This window comes from Gavialis gangeticus, unplaced genomic scaffold, assembly GCF_001723915.1.
Source record: "Gavialis gangeticus isolate Ggan-Ray unplaced genomic scaffold, GavGan_comp1, whole genome shotgun sequence".
NCBI classification, from domain to species: domain Eukaryota; kingdom Metazoa; phylum Chordata; order Crocodylia; family Gavialidae; genus Gavialis; species Gavialis gangeticus.
In genome coordinates this window covers 25026235-25046471 of record NW_017729034.1, presented here as the reverse complement: position 1 = coordinate 25046471, position 20237 = coordinate 25026235, and the positions used below count along the sequence as shown (strand labels likewise).

The window sequence follows — 20237 nt, the reverse complement described above, 5'->3', positions numbered from 1 at the left end:
CCCCCCGTTACACCACTGATAATATTAATTTGGAGCTCAAGGGCCCCAATCAGAATTAGGGACCCTAATTGTGAGGGGTGCTGTACAAACACAGATGAAAGATAATCTCTGCCCTAAATTGTTTACTCTAATGCAGAAATTACATGTTGTACAATGTAATAATTTTTTATTGCTAGTGTCGTTGCAGGTCATAAAATGTTTCTGTCTTTATTGAGGAGAGAGGTCACTCTCATCAACACGGAGGACTTTATGCTGAACTCACTGGCATATTCAGTCAAACCTCCTTTTACAAAAAAAGGTCTTTTCTTTATTAAATTAGCACAATTTTTTTCAGTTTCTTAAAGCAACCATTTCACATTCAATATCTGACTATCTCCTATCAGCCTCTTTTCTCAATTATTTAAATAAATGAAACTTTAATAAAGGGTTCACAGTTCTGAAGACTAAACTTTTTTCTGTAAGATAAAGCAACGACAAAGACTTTCCTAAACAGCTCTTCTAATGTGCCCTACCCTTAACAGAAGGGAACCACCTGTCTATCTATTTACATGACCTTCATCACTATAGCATTTTGGTGTCTCACAATCATTGATGATTTTTTCCTTCAAGCCCTGTGAGGCACATTTTCCAAAAATGCCTAGCTATTTCATTTTGTTTGTGTTTGTTTGTTAGCTTGACTGATTGCTATATATGTCACACTTCCCAACAAAAGTTCAGGGCAGCTTATAATAAGAAAACAGAATAACTTAAAAAGAGACGAGCCACCAAACAATGTAAAAGGGAGCTAGATCATCAAGATAAAACAAAGAATCTCCTAAAAACATCTCATTCTAGCTTTGTCTGGTGAATGGCTGCCCAGTTAGGAAGTAATTACGGCACTTCAAAAAGATGCCCAGGATCAGATGGGTATCAAGAGGGAGGGTGTTCCAGAGCTGAGGAGCATCCAGGGAGAATGACTTCCCACATGCTTCACAAGCAGACTTGGCATACTGATGGTTCTTGTAGGAGGCTATTTTTGACTATCCATAGGGATCATGATGGGGTAAAAAAGGAGAAGCTGGTCCCTCAGCCCCTGGCAGATATTCAGTAAAGGTGCACCAGCAATATAACATGATGGGATCTGATGCACAGTCCCCATAATCGTGCTCGCTGTCATGCCACATGTGCAGGAGGTGTGATTTTACAATCATGCATTGGATCCTATCGTGCTATATTGCTGGCGAAGGGGGAGCCCATGTTCCCGATCCAATGTGGCAGCTCATCACAGCTCCCAGCTTTGAGGACCTTGACTCTGATGGACTCCTGAGGCTGGGAGCAGCAATCAGCTGATAGGTACTCTCAGCCTCTGGAGGGCATGGAAGTCAAAGGCTCCCATGTGCTCTGGAGGCTGGGAGCCCCAAGTCTGGCCATACATTCCATTAACGGTGTAACAGGAACCAGCCAGAAAGTTATTACATATTTTTTCTGTAATAACTTTGTGGTTTATTCCTTGTTTTATCACACCATTAATTGCATTAAGGTGTGGCCAGGTAACTGCTTCAGATGTGATTAGCTGGTTAAGACCATCACTTCTGATTTGTCTAGGTCCAGTTTCAAGTAGTTCACCTGGATCCAATCCCCAACTGCTATGAGGGGCCCAGTCCAGTGTTAGCACTTTGACAGCTACTCTCAAATGAGTACCTGTTTCTGGCAAATTTTATCCTATGTAGTACTCTGGTGGGCACCACCTCAGTATTTTAAGGCATTCTAGTATCTAAACTCTAGAGCACCAGCAAGTATAAGACTGGCTGCTAGGCATACTTAAGAAACCTCTATCTTGCTGCCTCCTGTATCATGTATTATTAACAGACTAACTAAATTAAAGATTTGTGAGCCTGAGCTCACATTATTAGATGCTGAAGTGAGCTCAGGCTCACAAAAGCTTATGCAATTAAATGTATAATGTATGTATGTATGTCTGATTTAGTTAGTCTGTAAGGTGTGTCTCTACCCTGCCTTCTGTCTGGCTTGAGATTAACATGGCTAACTACCTCTCTCTACTTATTGTTAATGAAACACTATACAAAGGAGATCCTCTGGAGATCCAAGGGAGGTACAAACAGTGGCTGAAGACCTAAGTTTAACAAAAGGGTATGTATATTAAAACATTTTAAAAAGAAGGAAGGATTTTTTATTGTTTGTTTCCCTTTTGAGCTGATGCTATTCCCTCCTTACCAGTTACAAATGTGTCTTTCTGTTTTCCTTTCTCTACATAACATTGTCTTGTGTCATAATTCACTTTGCTCAGCATAATTATTCAGAAGACAGCAGAATGCTTTCTGCTTTGAAGGGAAAGTGGAAGATTCCTGATGAGCCCAGGGACAAAAGAAAAGAAGAGTGGTTTGAAGAAAGCAATATGATTTCTAATCCACCCATCCCCACTACAACTATATCCCTGTGACTAGAATAAAGCAAAAAGGGTCCCCCAAAAATTTACAGCATCCAGCTGTGCAGGGGAAATTCCCTCTCACAATTCCCTCACAATTTCTGTGTCCAGTGACTGCCACCAACCACTTCACTCCTGTAGCGCCAGCTGTCCAAGACACTGCAGGAACTGGCCTCATGGCTCTACCAGTTACTATCCCCTCCCCATTCAAAGCAATGTGTATCTTAGTGGCAAAATAGAAAGGTGGAAGAAACATGCTACTGGAAGCAGAGAAGTAAAGAAGAAAAAGTAGAAGTAATGAGAAGCAGCCAGGGGCAGATAAAACTTAATTTTCTAAATTTTTTACGGGCCCCATGGGCTGAAAAGAATGGGCTGGTGGGCCACATCCAGCCCACGGGCCGCCTTTTGCCCACCCCTGTGAAAGTCTCTTTCAAATGCTAACTTCAGCAAGGTAGAACACTGTGCTGTGCTCAACCAAAGAGAAACTGTTGGTGATATGTGGGCACATTCACACATGAAATTAATGTGACACAATAAACTCCAGTGCAGTTTGTACTGGAGGTTATTGCTTCCAAGCACCATTCAGTGTGCTCCTGGGACCACAGCACATTGCATCAGGTCAGAGCAGGGTGCCCGGGGTGCAGCCCCTGCACTGAAACACCCTCATGCCCCAGTCAGACCTATCAGCATCTACACGTGGGTTGCTGCTCACTAAAGGATGCCACCGTCGGATAGTGCTTGTGTTTACAAGTACTAAACTACAGCAGAGTTAATTAGTTTACTGCAGCCTAATAGGGCCACATGTGTAGACACTGAGACTTTACTGCAGAGCTAATTAGGCAGCCCTACAGTAAATGTCTCAAGTAGATGCACCCAGTAAATCTTATCTGCATAAATACACACGCACACGCATATATACATAAAGGAAATTTGGCTCAGTAATGCAGTAATGATGGCAAGTTTCATCTCACATCAGGGAAAACATGCCAAAAGAAATGCCACTGTGTTATCACTGCAAATTGAGACTGACCAAGCTGTTGGTGCCTGTAAGTTCAAGCACTGTACAGTATCCTTACAATAGGTATCAGTCCATTCTCTCAACCTTGTCCTTATTTTTCCTAGGCAGTAGACTGTAATGCAACATTGACCTAGACCTGTGATCACTGTCGCCATGCATCACAGGACCTGAACCTGCTTCTACTCAAATCAATAGGATATTTGCTGTTAACTTTGACAGGAGCACGATTAGGCCCCTAGACAGCAGTTATGGGTATGGGGAAGGGAACATTACTGGGCTACCACTTCCATTAATCCTAATAACACTGGCACTGGTGCATCCAGAGCTTAGATTCAGATTTCAATACCCTTTTGGCTCCACACAGTCAGGAGTGTTGATGGGAAACATTTCTCATTATTTCCCAGGTCTTTTAATTTTCATGAGGTCACTGCAGCCTTGCAATCCCTTTCACATAGCCTGTGTCTTGCGCAGAATCCTCAAAGCTGGATGAAAGGCATAATGTGATCACTTCTGTATGCAATTGTACCTAGGATCAATAGTCCCTGCTGACAGTAGAAGGGTGGTGTTATTCACCCCTTTCTATTTTAAAATGAATTTAGTGTTCATGAAAAATGCTGAGTGCAGAAGACAGCAAATGTGTCTTCTATGTATTGAGCACTTACAACAGCAGGGAAAGTTTCCTCCTTGCTGAGCCCTGTGAATGTGCCTCAACCTTGACCTCTCTATATATCTTTGATGATTATACCGTACCTGTCACTGCAGTATCTAAGCACTGACAAAATACCAGCTTGCACATTTGTAGCACTTCAAATGAGCAAAGCACTGTACAAAACATCTATTTGTCTCAGTTTTTCCACTACGCCTGTTACAGAGCCCTGAACTTGTTAAATAAGAACTAACTAACATTAGCTAATTAACTGTGGGAAATTGAGTCGCCCAGGAGATAGGTTGTCAAATTATGGGTCATGAAATGCACATTTTTGCACCATATTCAAAGCTGTTGCCTCATATCTTGACTAGGCTCAAGACCTTAAATACTGTTGGGCTTTCTTTCAACTACACCATTTGTCTTTCAACTACAGCAGGGGCTGGCAACCTTTTCAAGCTTTGGGCCAGAACAACATGGCTTCAGCCCAGTGTGGGCTGAGGCATGAATGCAGCTTTCAACTAAAGGGGAACTGCACTGGGGCTAAGCAGCCTAGAACTGCTGCACTGCTTCTCACTCCCTCTCTACCTCCCCAGCTATAGCATACACACAGTTTCCAGTTGGTGGGAAGCTGCACTGGGGCCAGGCAGCTGGAAATATCTGTACTGCTCCTGCTTCTCTCTGCCCCACAACCTAGCTGCATTGTACTGCCACTTCTCCCCTGCTCCCCCTGGCTGCAGCACAGGTACAACTGGAAGATACCTAACTCCAGCTCAGTTCCCGACCAGCTGGAAACTGCACCTGTGCTACAGCTAAAAAACAGGTGGTGGAGAGAAGCAGCAGCAATGCAAGTGCAACTTCCAGCTGCCTGGTCCCAGGACAGCTCTTTGCTGTGTGGCCCCAGCATAGGCATGGGCAATAACAAAGCCTTGCGGCTCCACGACCCAGGTCCAGTGGATCCATAAGTTGAATCCAGCCTGTGGGCAGTGTGTTACCAACCCCTGAACTATACCAATTCGCACAGTGGTGAATCCCAAGGGAAACACCAGATCTGCAGTACATTGGTCAAAGCAAGACAAATAATTCCATCCAAAAACTGATGAAAACTAATATCTCGCTTTAACATATATTAATGCCTGCAGAAGATATGAAAGCAGATCCTGATTTCCTTGTGTTCATTCAGTGTTTGAATTCAGTGCATCTTCACATTTTTTTATTCTATGGCTTTGTTAGAATTCAAATGTTGCCATGTCTCTCAGTTGTTAGTAGCCACAAAAATCACATGTTAATTCTTCTGGTCCTCAAGTAGCTGAACCTGTAAGCCAGCGGCGGGCAATTATTTTGGGTGGAGGGCTACTTACTCAGTTTTGGCAGGCTGTCGAGGGCTGCTTGGGTAGCCCCGCCCCTTGACAGGTGCCCCACCCCTTGACGGGTGCCCCACTCCCTGGTCACCATCTTGAGACCAATGTCCCAATGTTTTGGGATCAATGTCTCAGGGTCAGCACTGGTGTGGCCCAGAGTGGGGCACAGGCTGGCAGGGGTCTGTGTAGCTGGGCTGGGCTGCACCAGCAGGGAGGGGGGAGCTGGCCCAGCTCCATAAAACCCCTGCCGGCTGGGACCCCGTGCTCCTGCCACCCTGCCCTGGGCCCCGCCGGCACTGGCCCCAGAACTCCGATGCAGGCCCTGTGCTCCCACTGGCTCCCTGCCCACTCACACCCAGTGCCCTCCAGCCCTGCGGTACAGGTAGGGGCAGCACACAGCCCCGACCCCCTGCTCACCAGCAGGGAAGAAGCTGGTGCTGAGCGTGGGGAAAAGTGGCCCCTCACCTGCCTCATGGCCAGCGCTCCCTGCTGCAGCCACTCACAGCCCATGCAGGGCTGTCTGGAGCAAGCATAGGCAGCCTCTTGTGGGCCATATTTTGCCCACCCCTGTTGTAAGCAGTTTCAATTCTAGCACAGTGGTTCTCAACCTTGACAGACTCAAGGCACCCGTTGGAAAATACCAGCTCTTAGTTTTCACTCACAGTTTGACTACAGAAAAACAATAGAGCATTTCTTCTTGCCAAGAACTCCAAAAAGACCACAACAGGGCAGAATGGTTCTGACACCCTGAATTCCTTTTTAAATCTCTGGGTTTATCTTGTGCCTCATGTATGCACACCTAGGCTGCATCCAAGTGGGCATGGGCATGTGGTATGTGGCACCGCAGACCTGTCTGCGGCATCACAGCACACATGCAGGCATGCCTTGCACTGCTGCCTTGAAGCACAGGGTTGATTTTGTTTACCTTGGGAGATCCCAGGAACCAAAAAAAACCCACAGCAAAAAAAAGCAGGGTGCCACATGGCAGCAGCATGTCCCACCCAAAACTGGAGCCTGGTCTACTGGAGCCTGGTCCCTGGTCCACTGGGACAGGCTCCCAGCTGCAGGAGCCCCACAGCTGCAGCTCCCTAAGACCCTCTGGTAAGGATGCTGGAGCCAACAGAGTTGCTGGCTCCAGTCTCCCCTGCCCGACCTGGGGTAACCTGCTGTCGCAGAGCACATGAGGCACGGGCATTTCCTGGGGACAAGTAGCAGCAGCACAAGATGTTTGTCTCCAGGGAAACAAATGATCATGCTTGTCTGGACTTGGGCCTAGCAGTGCTAGCTTTGCATGGCACCCTGTGGCACTCTTGAAAGGATCTCCATGCACCCCAAGAGGCCAAGGGCCCCTGATTAAGAATCACTGTTCTATGGATTTTTGTCAGAATTTAAATGTTGCCATGTGTCTCTCAGGCTGGAAACAGATGTCCCTAGGGTATACAGGACTGGGACCCTGAAGCCCTAAGAGTACCTGTCCAGATTCCCTCAGTTGCAAAGGCATGCCCTGAGAATCCTCTGGCAGGGCATTCCCCAGGCATGTACTGCGCTGCTGTGCCCTGACTCAGCGGACACTCTACAACCAGGGAAACCACAAGTTATCCCTCTGGAAAAGGCGTGCCCAAGGATTCCAACTTGCAGTGCATCCTTGCAAGCAAAGAAACCTGGGGTTCCCCTGTTTGCAGAGGTCTGCCCTGAGCAATGTCCCACAGTATTGGGCCCCAGTGACTTCCAGGATGGGTGGGTGAATGACATACAGGTCAATGGGAAATGTCTGTTTTGTCCAGTGAAGCAGATCAGCTGTACTGAGACACACCCCATGATCTGCTTCTTTTGGCAATGTCCACTTATAGTCTTTGTTGTGAAGAGCCAGATAAGTCACGTTAACTTTTCTGGTCTCCAGTTAGCTGAACATACAAGCAGTTCTGACTCTAACAGTAGCATGTGTAAATTTTGAATTCAGTTTCTGTAAATACTGGCATTCACCTCCTTGAAATGTTAAAAAAAAGTTATCATGCATTGAGTGAAGAAATATCAGGCAGGTCTTACATTACCTATCAGCAGGCAGGGAAGGATTCAGCCTGGAAGCAAAGTACCAAACATGAGCAGTCCAGGATCAGCTCTTGTGACTTACATCACATTCCCAATCCTCTTGGCATCTTTAAGCAATGAGGCATACCAGCACTTCATGGGATCAAATCCACATGTGCACACCATGAATAAAATATGCATTGTCTCTATTTTGATAAGGCAGGATCCATAATCACAGTCTAATATATTCCCAGTTGGACCATATTTTTGTTTCCTACAGGACCACACACTTGTAGAACCATTGAGAATGTATTAAATTAAAGATTTATACAGTCTGAAGATAGAGGTGGCAAGCTATGCAGTCTGAAATCAGCCAGAAGACAGGTCACTTAGGGACAAACTGACTTAGTCATGACAGTTCAAAGACAACAACCTACTTGTCAGATGCCATTTGAAAGAAGTTAGTACATGTGGCTGTATTTTGCCCTATGATTTTGTCTTCCATGAGTTACACTGAAGATAAAATTTAGTTCTGTGCTCAATATCACTGTCTTTGTAGTTAGAAGGCAGGATTCATAGATTCATACATGGTAGGGGCTAGAAGGGTCCGCTCGAGATCATCAGGTCCAGCCCCCCTTCACTTGAGCAGGAAAGACTGCTGGGGTCAAGATGACCCCAGCAGGTGTTTTTTGAAGATATCCAAAGTAGGTGATTGTACCACTTCTGGGGGGAGGCTATGCTGGACCCTGGACACTCAAGTTGTAAAGAAGTTTTTCCTTATGTCTTTTCCTTAGGAAGCAGTGTTTTCTAAGGTTCACTAGTTTTCATCATTAGCATAAACACACTGCATCAATCATTCTTTCTAGGCAAAAGGAAAAAGCAGCAATCTACAATTTTTCCTGGTTTGGTAAGGAATTTCTTACCACTTTTACCACTGCACTAGCAGAATGCTTCCTTTTCATGAGTTTTGCTGAGCCCTAGGTTAACTGCTGGAACACTACTGAACTTCAAAACTGGTGTACATCTGGACTAGCACAGTGTTTAATAAGGTCCTGTGTCTTCTTTCACTTACTCTGTTGTAAATCAGAAAAATCTCTAAGGATGTCAAGAACAGTTTTAACTGGTGTAAGTAAGAAGTGAATCATGCCATTAAAGTGGATGAAAGGTGCCAGAGTAACATCAATGGACTTTGCAATCTTTCCTTAAACTATGGAGTGGGTAGATCATAGGTTATAGGCATAAAGCACAAACTTCTCCCTTCATGCTTTCCTCCTATACCAACGTGTTTTGATTCTGAATAGGGATAGAGAGAGGAAGGGTAATTTTATCACCTGCCTCCATTTGCCAAGTCTACCAGCAAAATCACTACATGCCATGGTGATTTTTCTAAGATATCTATCCAGTAAAAAAGTCCAGTTACATAGCATAAGTATTAAACTGGTTAGTACTGTATAAATCATGAGAGAGATTGAGGGACAGGCAGGTAGATGTAACATAAACTCACTAAATATGAAGGCTTTTTTGTTACTACTAGTTTAGTTTGGATCAGCCCAATACCCATAAGTGAAAGACTGTATAACCCAGGACCCCATCACCCATCACCCCAGTATTCAAAGGACAAACTAGCAGTCGCATTTACCTGTAGATTAGAACTTCATCATCAGAGCAGTTATATTGCAGCTGATACATTTTAACCCTTGGGGCTGACTTGCTCACCGTCCACTTAACCAAAGCTGAGGTAGTTGTCACATCTGACACCAAAACAGTCCTTTCTGGTGGACCTTTAGTCTCTCCTCGATTTGACTTGCTGGAGCTGGTGATGTCAGAAAGCCTGGATTTCGGTGGGGCTGCTCGGCCAGTACCGTTGCTAAGGTGGGGGAGCTGAACAATTGAGAGCTCAATGGTGGCAGTTGACTCTCCAGCAGCGTTGGCTGCAATGCATGTGAAAGTTCCATAATCCTTGGATGTGGTGATAAGGATATCCAAGGTGCCATTGTCATAGACAGCCGTCCTTGAGGAATTCCCAATGAGTCGGTCATCTGGAGCCACCCAGTGAATGACTGGGTTTGGGTCCCCAATGGCTTTACACTTTAATGTGGCTGTCTGCCCTTCTAAAACCAGCAGCTTGTGAGTATGCTGGGTAATAAGAGGTGGCTCACAAACAAATTCCTCTTCCCGTACATACCAGAAGTATCTTCCCTTCAGACCGGGAGGAGAAGCACAAGTTTCCATATCATCATCTCTGTCTAGCCGCCTTAACCACAGCAGTTCACAATTACAATGCAGCGGGTTGCCCCCAAAGCTGAGAGACAGAGGTGGAGAAAATGGGGTTGCTGCTAATGGAATTATTTGGGACCTGGCAAATATGGGATCAGGGGGAAGTTTCTGAAGTCTGTTGGAGGTTAGATCCAATCTGGCCAATTTCTGAAGATCTGCAAACGTCCCTTCTGTAATATAATCTATCAGGTTATGGTCCAAACTAAGCTGGTGCAGGTTTACCATCTTTCTTATAGATTCCCAAGGGATGCTTCGGAGGTTATTGTAGGAAAGGTCCAAGTCCTCCAGTGTAAGCAAAAAATCCTCAAAAGCTTCATCTGAGATGCGGCTCAGCTGATTGTTGTTTAAAATCAAGTGCTGAAGGTTAATTAAGCCTCTCAGAATATCCTCTCCAATACTGGGCAGTCTATTGCTGTCTAGGTGCAAAGATCGTAGGCTCTCTAGGTCAGCAAAGGCATAGGGCTGTATGTAACTGATGGTATTCCTGGACAAAGTGAGGTCAACAAGACCAGACATATTGGCAAAGTCCAGTCGGCTGATGTTAATAATGAAGTTGCCCCCAAGTCGAAGTTCAACAGTCCTCCGGTCTATGTCTAGTGGTACAAATAGGAGGCCTTTGGTGGGACAAAGAGTCCCCAGTGATTCAGACAGGTTCTGACAGACACAATATTTGGGACAAGCATTGACCACGACAGCCATTCCAAACACCAGGATGCTGCAGAGCAATTTTTCCATGGTAAATCCCGCAGCGGTGCCTGCAAGAAATGAAAAGAGTTAGTAATACAGTCAGCAGATTTTTCAGTCACAATTTTAGCTAATATCTGCCTCCAAAGAAATAGCTCATTGTAACCTCCCAAAGTCATTGCTGAGTTTTCCACCCTTTGCAGAATGGGGTGTTAAAATGCAGCTCTTTGAAAGTAGCATCAAAATCTTCCTCCAACCCCTGTTCCTCCCTGGCCCCCCCACCATCCCATAATAAATTTGCTTTTATTTTGCTTTATTTTTCCAGATTAGAGGTTTGGTTTCAAATTCAATAGCAATAAGAATCATTAGGCCAGATGGCCATTCATACTGATTTATGCCTGTTGTTCAGTGTTGATAACTGGCAGCTCTTCAGTTACATGGTAACTTAACAGGCTTATAACCAAATGTTCAGCTATGGGATAAGGACAAATCTTGTCACTGGATAATACTCTTACTTAATCAGTAGGAATTAGGTTGCAGTAGTGCCTCTTTCTGTGAGGGTTTAAGCTGCCTCATAATAATTACATATTCCCGCATAATAATGTGGAATTAAACTTAGGGTCAAAAGTGCTGATTTAAAGGATAAAAATAGCCACATATTTACTCTTCAATCATATGGTAATTACCAAGTAATTTTCCAGATAATCTGTTGGGAAGTCAAGTCAGCCTGCCCATGGCAAAACCCACCATGGGCAGCTTACAGGGAGGAAGTTTAATTTTCACATGGAGTTTCTCTCCCTCCCATCCTATCAGAAGTTACTCACGCGGGGAAAACAGCATTGCTTCTCTTCACCTATGGCAAATCTACAAGGATGCATGGAAGGTCTGTGCTGGCTTTGGTGACAAACTTTTTAGTATCCGTAGTCCCTTGCACTGCAGTCCTTCTAGCAATGTCTTACTTTTCACAGTATTGTCCACTGGGCCTACAAGGCAGGTGATGTGTCTCATCCTTCACTTGCCTATTGTCAGTGTCTCAGGTAGTGGGTACCCACCCACATCCAAGGCCCACAGGACAGGACACCCGAGGAAGGAAATGGAAGCTGAATACCTCTTCCATATATAAGAAAAAACTCTGTACTTAGAGTCCTCTTGACATGTAGGACTTGTTGGGAGAGGAAGCAGTTTGACTGTTGGTGTTTAACTAGGCTAAATATTAATATATTGATCAAAATCAGATCTTTGGGGCCTTTGTTCCTTGAAATGTCATATATTAGTGGGGTATCAATTTATACAGCAACTGGAAATGTGATTTCTGTTCTGAAATTCTCCATGGGGTTGTTTTGGTTTGCTTCACAGACCTAAGTACCCATTCCCTCCCCTTCTGACCCCTGCTCTCTTCTCATCCTACTAGAGCCATCACAGTCTAGCCCTTCAGTTTGCTAATGGAAGAACATTCTTCTTTCCATAACCTGTCATCTCTGCCATCTTTCCATATGTCCCTGTATCCTCAACACCATCTTTTTTCTCAAATCTTACCTGCAATCATATTTTTCCATTTGGGTTCATGAGGACTAATTCAAAGAAAAAAACAAACCACCCTTATAGATTGACTCAGAAGGCTAGACTGTGATCTCAACTACACATCTGCACAGGCAAGTCAGAACACCACCTGTGTCTGCCAGTATAGGCTCATTGACCTTGTGTCTGAGTGCATAGGTTTCATACCTGATGTGGGGGAGGAGAGGAGCCGGCATGCCCTAAAACCCCACGCCATGGCGCTAATAGAGCTGCGGTACAGCCTGCGGCACAAAGTCCCAGGGCCGGATTACTTACCCTCCACAGGTGTGCCCAGGAGGAGGGGCTTGCAGCAGCTCGGGGCCCCATAAAGGAAGTGCTGACTGCCGCTGGCGGGGAGGAACTGGAAGCAAGAGGCGGCGGAGGAAAGGCCGGCTGGAACCCTCGGGGGCGAAGGGAAGTAGCCCAGCACCAAAGCCGGGTCTTCTGGGGTAAGGGAAACCCCTGCGGGTCTGGGAGCTGGGAAGCCCCGGTGTTGCCATCCCTGCAACTCCAGACACTGCGGAAGAGCGGTTCGTCCCGGCAGGAGCCGGGAGCCATATTTACCTTAATAGAGAAGCACGGCGAAGAGGTGAATAGACCTCAACCGTGCCTAAAGGGATCGAGGGTCCCCAGGGAGCCTGGAAGGGGACTGAAAGGCCCGAGGAGCACCTGAGGGAGGGCACCGACACCCACAGCGGACCGGGAGACACCCAGGGGGCCATCAAGGTGCTCAGGCCGTTCCCCGGTGGGTGAGAAACCCTAGCTGTTAACTTTGTGTTGTTATTTACCTTTTCTGTTGTGGAATCAGTGTTAACGAACTGACGAGGGACACGCGTGATGGGCGGTCCCTTTACTTTGGTGGAATGGGCAAGGGTGTAGGGCGGCGGAGCCCTCGGCTACGTGGGACACCCCAAAGACCCTGGAGTCTCAACTTCAGACTGACACACGTCGGACAATAAACACTGAACCAGGTGATCAAAGTCGAGGCAGGCGGTCCAGATGTGTACAGCCGACGGGGAGCAACTCTGAGTCGGTCATAAGGGGACGACCCTGAAGAAAGGGGCGGGGTTTGCCAAAAACAATAGACAGCAACCCCTGCCCTGGACACCTGATTTCTTCAGACCTTGGCCACTCACCCCAATCAGATAAGAAAGAAGAGATACCAGCTCTTCCTCTGAGAATGGCAAGCTAGGATGGAATTGTATCTCTAAGAGGTGTCTCTCTGGCATGACATTTCCTAGGGTTTATTCCAAGGATGGTCTAACTTTTGCTCATGGCTAGGCCAATCACTAATGACTTCACCTCCATTCGACCTGCATCACCACTACCCTGCATAGTCATTTGTGATCCTGAGGATACCTGTTATACCTTCTCAGTCACGCACATGGCTTGTGCTTTCAGTATCCTTTGGTAATGCCCTTTGAGAAACAAACATTGTAGAATAAACAAGACATGCCCAAACTTTACTGATTCCCTTTCCAATGCTACATTTCCAAGGTGCAATCATTGCATTTGATGCAATCTCTCAGAAGGGTGTTTTTGATAAGCATTTGCAGTACGGATGCGCAAAGCTTTGGTTCCTGATTTGATTTGGTGGAGTTTCAGCTCAATTCGGTGGCTGAATCTTTGAATCCAAATTGAATCAGGAAACCCTTTAATCTCTCTGAATTGTATTGGAACCCCCTGAATTGACTCAGAGAGATTCGGAAAGATTCAGCAATTCGGACATAGACACAGCTTTAAATGTTATTTCTACATACCTCAAGGTACCAGGTGGCTCATCAAGCTTTGATGCTGGGGCTGATGGAGCATCTCACAGAAGCACAGGGTGTTTGGCAGCAGACCCAGAAGTGGACCAGAAGCACTTCCTGTCCACTTCTGGGTCCTCTGGGGAGCAGGCTGGGCCCCCTTCCCACCCCAGCCCCCCCCATGCTACCCTAGCTCAGCAACTAGTGCTTCCTGCATCTGCAGGGGGGGACACCTGGGGTCTACCTGTGGCTGATTGCCAAGCCAGGGAAGGGGGCATGGGATGCCCCCCTCCCCACACTCCCTGGTGGACCCAGAAGTGGAGCAGAACTACTTCCAGTCCATTTTCGGGTTCACCATCGAGCACATAGGGGGACCCCCCTGCGCTCCTGTGGGATGCTCCATGACCCCCAGTATTGCAGCGTTCACAAGCTGGTACCTCAAGGTATGTAGAAAAAACAGTTAAAGCTTTGTCTATGTCTGAATTGCTCATATTTTGAATCAGCATCAAATCTTCAAATTCGGATTCAGCCAAATCAAATCAGGGATAGTGATCTGAAACAACGAATTGAATCACTGTCCCCAGTTTGGGCTGAATCCAATTGAATATGGCTTGCTTTGCACACCCCTAATTTATAGTTGTTATACTGACCCATGCAGCTCATTACCTTTTATACTGAGTAATGATAACCTACCTATTTCATTATCTGCATTGGAAGAGGTAGTAAACTAAGCCTCAACCAAGGCAGGAATGTTTTATACCATAACATTTGCTTAGGGTTATTCTGGCCACGCATATTGTAGGTGATAAATAATCATCTGTGTCTAAAATGGCTTGGAGAGATGTTACTGTTGCTCTCATGCTGATATATTATATATTATGATATTATATAGCAGTCCCAATAATTAACACTGTAACGCCATTCAGTTTTCAGTACACAAGAAACAGGTTTTAGAAAGAGAAGAACAGAAAAGACCTTATTTTTTTTCCCATTTCATCCGAATGTTGAAAAGACACCTGGCCAGATAATTTATGACAGAAAATATGCAAGTTGGTTCCTGATCTTCTCAAATTGGAAATAAAAAAAATCTATCACTTTTGTGGAAGCATTCCCATGAGAAAGAATGTGCATTTCTCTGGGAACAAACAGCAGCGGCGCAATATGAGCTGCTGCTCCTTGTCCCCAGGAATCCCCTGTGCACACGTGCACGCTCTGGTGTGCAGCATGTTGCCCCAGATGGGGTAGGAAAGGCTGGGGCCAGCACCTGGGTTAGCCCCAGCAGCCTTACCGGGGATCTTTGGGGCCTCTTGGGGCTGCAGTTATGCAGTCCTACAGCAAGGAGCCTGGCTGGCAGTGGGAGAGTAGCTCTGCCTGGTCAGGCTCTGGTTTTGGGTTGTGCATGCTGCTGCCATGTGCATTGCCCCATGTTTTTTAGGCATGGGTTTTTTTCACACTGGGATTTCTCAGTGTCAGCTCTACCCCCTGCAAATGTGCAGTGCCTGTCTGCAGTGCTGCATACCACATATGTGCGCCCATCAGCATGTGCCCTGAGAGTGCTTTTCCAGCCTTGCGTTCATAAACTAGTTCTGCTCTGGCTCTCATTAAGGTCCCATGAAGTAGGATGCTACAGCAGTTGGGACTGCTTTCAATATGGGCATAAGATGATTGAAATCCTGGTCACTTGGGTCCAGGAAAGCACGGGGCATCTTTGCCAAATTATTAATTTGGAACAGTCCTTTCTGCCTATCAACTGTCTAATTAGATTTTATATAATACTCATCATGGTGGTACCTAACAACCTCTTTCAGCTGTCCCCACAGCATCAGTTGGTTACAGATTCTTCTGCCATAAGCTGCAGAAAGTTGTTCACATGCACAAAAAGCAGCTGCTCTGTTCCACCCCAGAGATGTCTGATTTCAAGAGTGGGTAAAATGATTTTCATATATATATAAATATGTAAAGCAACTGAGGGGAAAAAAGAAATGATCTATAGCAATATAAAATGTTATGACTACTAAACTGTATACAGTAGGTCTTTTATGACAGGATCGCTCATGAATGTTGACAGAATGACAATTACATAACATTCTTATTATGTTACAAGGGGGAAAGGATGGAAGCATCTGTGTTCACTGAACACTGCAAATAAATACAGAGCAAGATATTTTAAGAAGCTGCAGCCAGATTACCTTCATCTTAGCATATATTTTAAATTCGGAGTTGACTGCAAAATTGTTTTGGGATTAGCAACTATGTTCTTGAGGCAAATCTACAGCACTGCTAGGAAAGCTCTATAAATATTCTTCACATGCAATTGGCCATTTACTAACAGAAAATGGGCTTTTTGAATTTTAATTATCAGTGTTCTAGAGTCTTAATTTTGCGTATTACCCTACCAGCTGAAACAAAAAGCACATTAAAAATGGGGAGAATGGGACAGAGTTAATTAATAATAAGCTCTTCTATAGCTTCTCCCTTCCTCTACATTCCCACCCTTCAAATATACTTATTCAAACATTTGAATGCACACTTAGGATTGCAGCATCTCCTTTAAGTGTCCCAATTCTCCAACCACATTTTTTCCGGATGCTGTTAAACATCATGGTGCTTTGGGGAGACAGTAGATGCCAAGCACCAGAGTGAAAAGAATTTGTAAAAATGGAGGAAGGAACAGAAGTTAATTACAGAAAATAGGCACTGAAACAGAGAGAGGAGGCTGTGAAACAGGAGCTTCTAAATGGCAAAGTAAACCCTGATGGGGAAACCATCTGTAGTAAATTTGAAAGGCTCATCTGCTCTGTGTGTGTATGTGCATGTGGGGGGAGGGAGGAGAGGGAAAAGAGGGAGGAGGCAGGGGAGCCTGAGTACTAACTACTTTTACCAGCAAAAGGATTAATAGCATCTTTAGCAGGATGGGAGTACCATGGCAGCTGTCATTCTGATCATAGAATTTATTTGGAAGTATTAATGTAAATTTTAGTTATCTGCAGTAGAAATTCTAATCACTGCAATATGTTACTAGCACTGGTATTTCAGGCTTTTGAGACTTGTACCTTGGATTTCCCTGTGACGCCCCTCATTAAGGCCCATTTCTTTAGTGCCTTGGAAACTGTCTTAGACTTCTGGAGAACTGCTTCTGTAAGTATAGTGAGCTAATTGTCTTGAATAATAGCAGCAGGCTTGGTTCTTTGTGATGAACCTTTGTGCTGGAGCCTAGTGTATCGACATTTGTTCAAGTGTGTGCTCTCCAATGCAGCATAGACTGTTCATGCCTCTACACAAGCTTGCAAGGTTCGGAGACCTGAATAGTCAGACCCTGCTGTACCTTGGGGATTGGCGGAACAGTCAAACTCTCCCTCTGACTTTAAGCTTTCCTCTATATAGAAAGTGGGGAGGGGAGCCAGACAGAAGGAAAGTGGCCAGAAGGAACACTGCCTTGGGGGAGAGTAGTCCTGGATTCCAGCCCTGGCCCTGCTCCCAATTAAAGAGAAACTATCCCACTGAAACTTGTCTATTTTATCTGAGGAATATTAAATGGAAGGTGCAGAAACGCTATTAAGAAAAACAGCCAGAACCAAGGAGTCCATCTTTTCCAGGCCAGCACTCATTTTGTAAAGCCATCTTCCCTCTAATTTGTTCTTCTCTTCCTCCTCCTGGCCCTACACAGCTTCTTTTCCCCTCCCAGCTTCCCAGTGGGTCAGCTTTAAAAGGAGCATGGAGAGAGCTCTGGGCATTGCCTAGTCCCTGGCTTGGTGGCTAGAGTTCTTTGCTGGGAAGCAAGAGATGCATGCTCGAATCCTCTGTTGATGAGGAGGGCCCTAAAACCCAGGTCTATCCCTCCTTGGGAAAGTGCCATAATCACTAGGCTAGAAGAGAGAAGAACCTGCTGAAATTGCTATTTTACTTCCAGCAGGTACGTGCTTCTTGGCCAATCCTATTCTGCCATAGTAGTTGATCCATTCATGTGGCAAGGAGGGTTCGTCCCCACGAATTTGGCTGTGCCACATGTGCACAGTGAGCTCTGAGTTCACTGCCTGGTCAGTTGGCACATCTACACATGCACATTTACTGTGTAGTCACTGAAATTACTGTGTAGTATGGGCACACATCTACACATGCATGCCTGTACCGCACAGTAAATATGGTGACTTACACCGACTTGAGTGTAAATTTGATACGTCCATCATGCAGGTAACAAATTGACACCCGATTAGTTACCGAGCAGTAACACACATGTAAACACCTTACTGTGCAGTAACACTGTGTGTGTGGACTGACTTGGAACTAACTTTAATCCCAAGTAAATCCACACACAGTGTTAAGGTGCTTTAATGCCTGCACATGTACATGCCAGCCTATTCCCGCTTACTGCAGTGTAACTTACTGCACAGTAAATTTAAGCCGGCATAAATGAACATGTAGACACACCCAGTGCAGGCTTCTTCTGGACTTCCAATGAGCAGTGAGCTCTGAGCGCACCAGCTGAGCACAATGTGGTCTGGATGGAGCCCCTGCTTTTACGTGGCTCTAGAGACCAGGGGATACATAGCGCTGCTGTTTGCCTATCCCCTCCCTTCTTCTCTCCACTGAATTCAGAGGCGGGGGCTGAGTGGTAGGGGCAGTGTTAACCCTGGGCTCTGGGTCTAGGCTCACAAATGAAGTCCTCAATCCTTCCTGGTTTCAGAGCAGAGATAACATGACGACTATGTTCATCATGAGTTATTGTGATTTTAATTTCTAAATGGACTCAGTTCAAGCTTTCAGCAAACCCAGATCAGGTTGCTCATCTAAATATGCAGTCCCCAAGTCTCCTGTGACCTACAGAATCATTCATATCCAAAAACAAATAATTCTAAGAGTGCTGATGGGAGCCTTGTGCTACCTCCCTAGCCTTATTTCCATTTAATATATATCTATCAGCCAGCTAAAGTGGCACTCTCACTACAAGTCTGTAAATCTGGCAAGGTTCCTGTTTCAGTACAAGATGAAAAATAATCCTGTAGTACACTTATAACACAGATTGGTATGAATTAATATGAGCAAGAGTCATAAACCTTGGTGTTTTGTATTCAAATTTTCCTCATAAAGATACAACTCTTGAGATTTGGCATCTCATTTTAGGAATCTCTCCCAGGCATTTTTTAATTCTATAGTCATAGAGCTGTGCATATAAATTCCAATAACCTTTGCATACAGTGGTACCAGTTACAAGGTAACTGTCATACAAATAAGGTATGGCTAACTTTATGCATGTAAAAGGAGAGATGAATGAAGAATAATTTCTATTCTGTTACTTCCTACTGTACTCTGGGACACAGCATTTAGGGATTCTCAGAGTGAGATTGTGTCTACATCTCTGCAGATTTGTTAGCAATGGGAGCAGGATAAAAAAGTGAGGATGCCCTCTCCACAAAGTCAGGCCTTTTGCTGTGGAGATGAGATTTTCAAAAGGGCTCCAAATTGGCTTAACTTATCCCCCTCTGAAACTCCCTATGACAGTGGTTCTTAACCTTTTTAGGCTCATGGCACTCTCAAAAAAATGCCACATGTTAATTTTCTTTTGCTTTTTGACTATGGAAAAATAATAGAACATTTTTTCTGTTGCAAAGAACTCAGAAGGACCACAGCAGGTCATAATGTTTTTAATCCTATGGATTCTTATTTGAAATCTCTGGATTTATCTTGTGAATCATGTTTACACACCTAACAATACTAGCTTTGTGTGGCTCACTATGGCGCCACTGAAAGAATCTCAAGGCCCCCAGGATGCCATGTCACCCTGGTTGAGAATCACTGCCATATGACTGAAAAGGGAGCACAGTAAGGTCAATGCTGAGTCTTTCTGAAAGTCTGACCTGAGCAGACATGGATCAAGGGACTCTGGAACCATAAGTCATGGCTCTGTGGCGAAACTCTCTCTGGTGCAGAATGACCAGGGCTGTGTCAAAGGGGAGGGGATGGTGTACTTCCCAAGCACTTTGTGCACTTCCCCAGCACTCTCAGAAGTGTTTTCCTTGCCTCAGACAAAACAGGGAAGAGACTCAAGCAGTTTATACTATATAATTTTAAGTATATAGAAGAAAAAGAAAGCTACCAGAAAGCTTATTTGCAAATGACTTCAAATAAAGGAAAAATTAAAGAAATTCTTGATCTGTTCTGACTCACTTTGTGGAAAGAAAAAAGAAAAACAGGGCAAGAAAGTTATCCATTGTGAGTTATCCATTCCACTTAATATTCTAACTGCTGGGTATGCATTCCCCTTTGTGGGTACATAAGGGCAGGGAGGAGGCTGCCAGGAGGCTTTGGTACCCTGGCCAAAGGTCAGATACAATCTTAGATCTTAAGTACAAGGACTTCATGAGGCAAGCAGTGAAAAAGATACCAGACTTTCAAACAAATATGTGGCTGTGGTTCCATCTTTCTTCAGTATAGGACAGGGACAGTTAAGCAGGACAGGGAAGCACTGAGGTCCCAGAGGGGAGGGGAGCCAGTT

At 45.1% G+C, this 20237-nt stretch overlaps 1 protein-coding gene across 1 annotated transcript in view; it reads right to left on the bottom strand.

Annotated features, from left to right (window-relative positions):
* LRFN2 (leucine rich repeat and fibronectin type III domain containing 2) overlaps positions 1-20237 on the bottom strand; it is a 315580-nt gene that overhangs the window by 63677 nt on the left and 231666 nt on the right. Inside the window, exon 3 of the mRNA XM_019527653.1 lies at positions 9118-10510. Within this exon, the coding sequence (XP_019383198.1) occupies positions 9118-10490 (1373 nt within the window). The 5' untranslated portion in view covers positions 10491-10510. The remainder of the gene's footprint in view (positions 1-9117; positions 10511-20237) is intronic.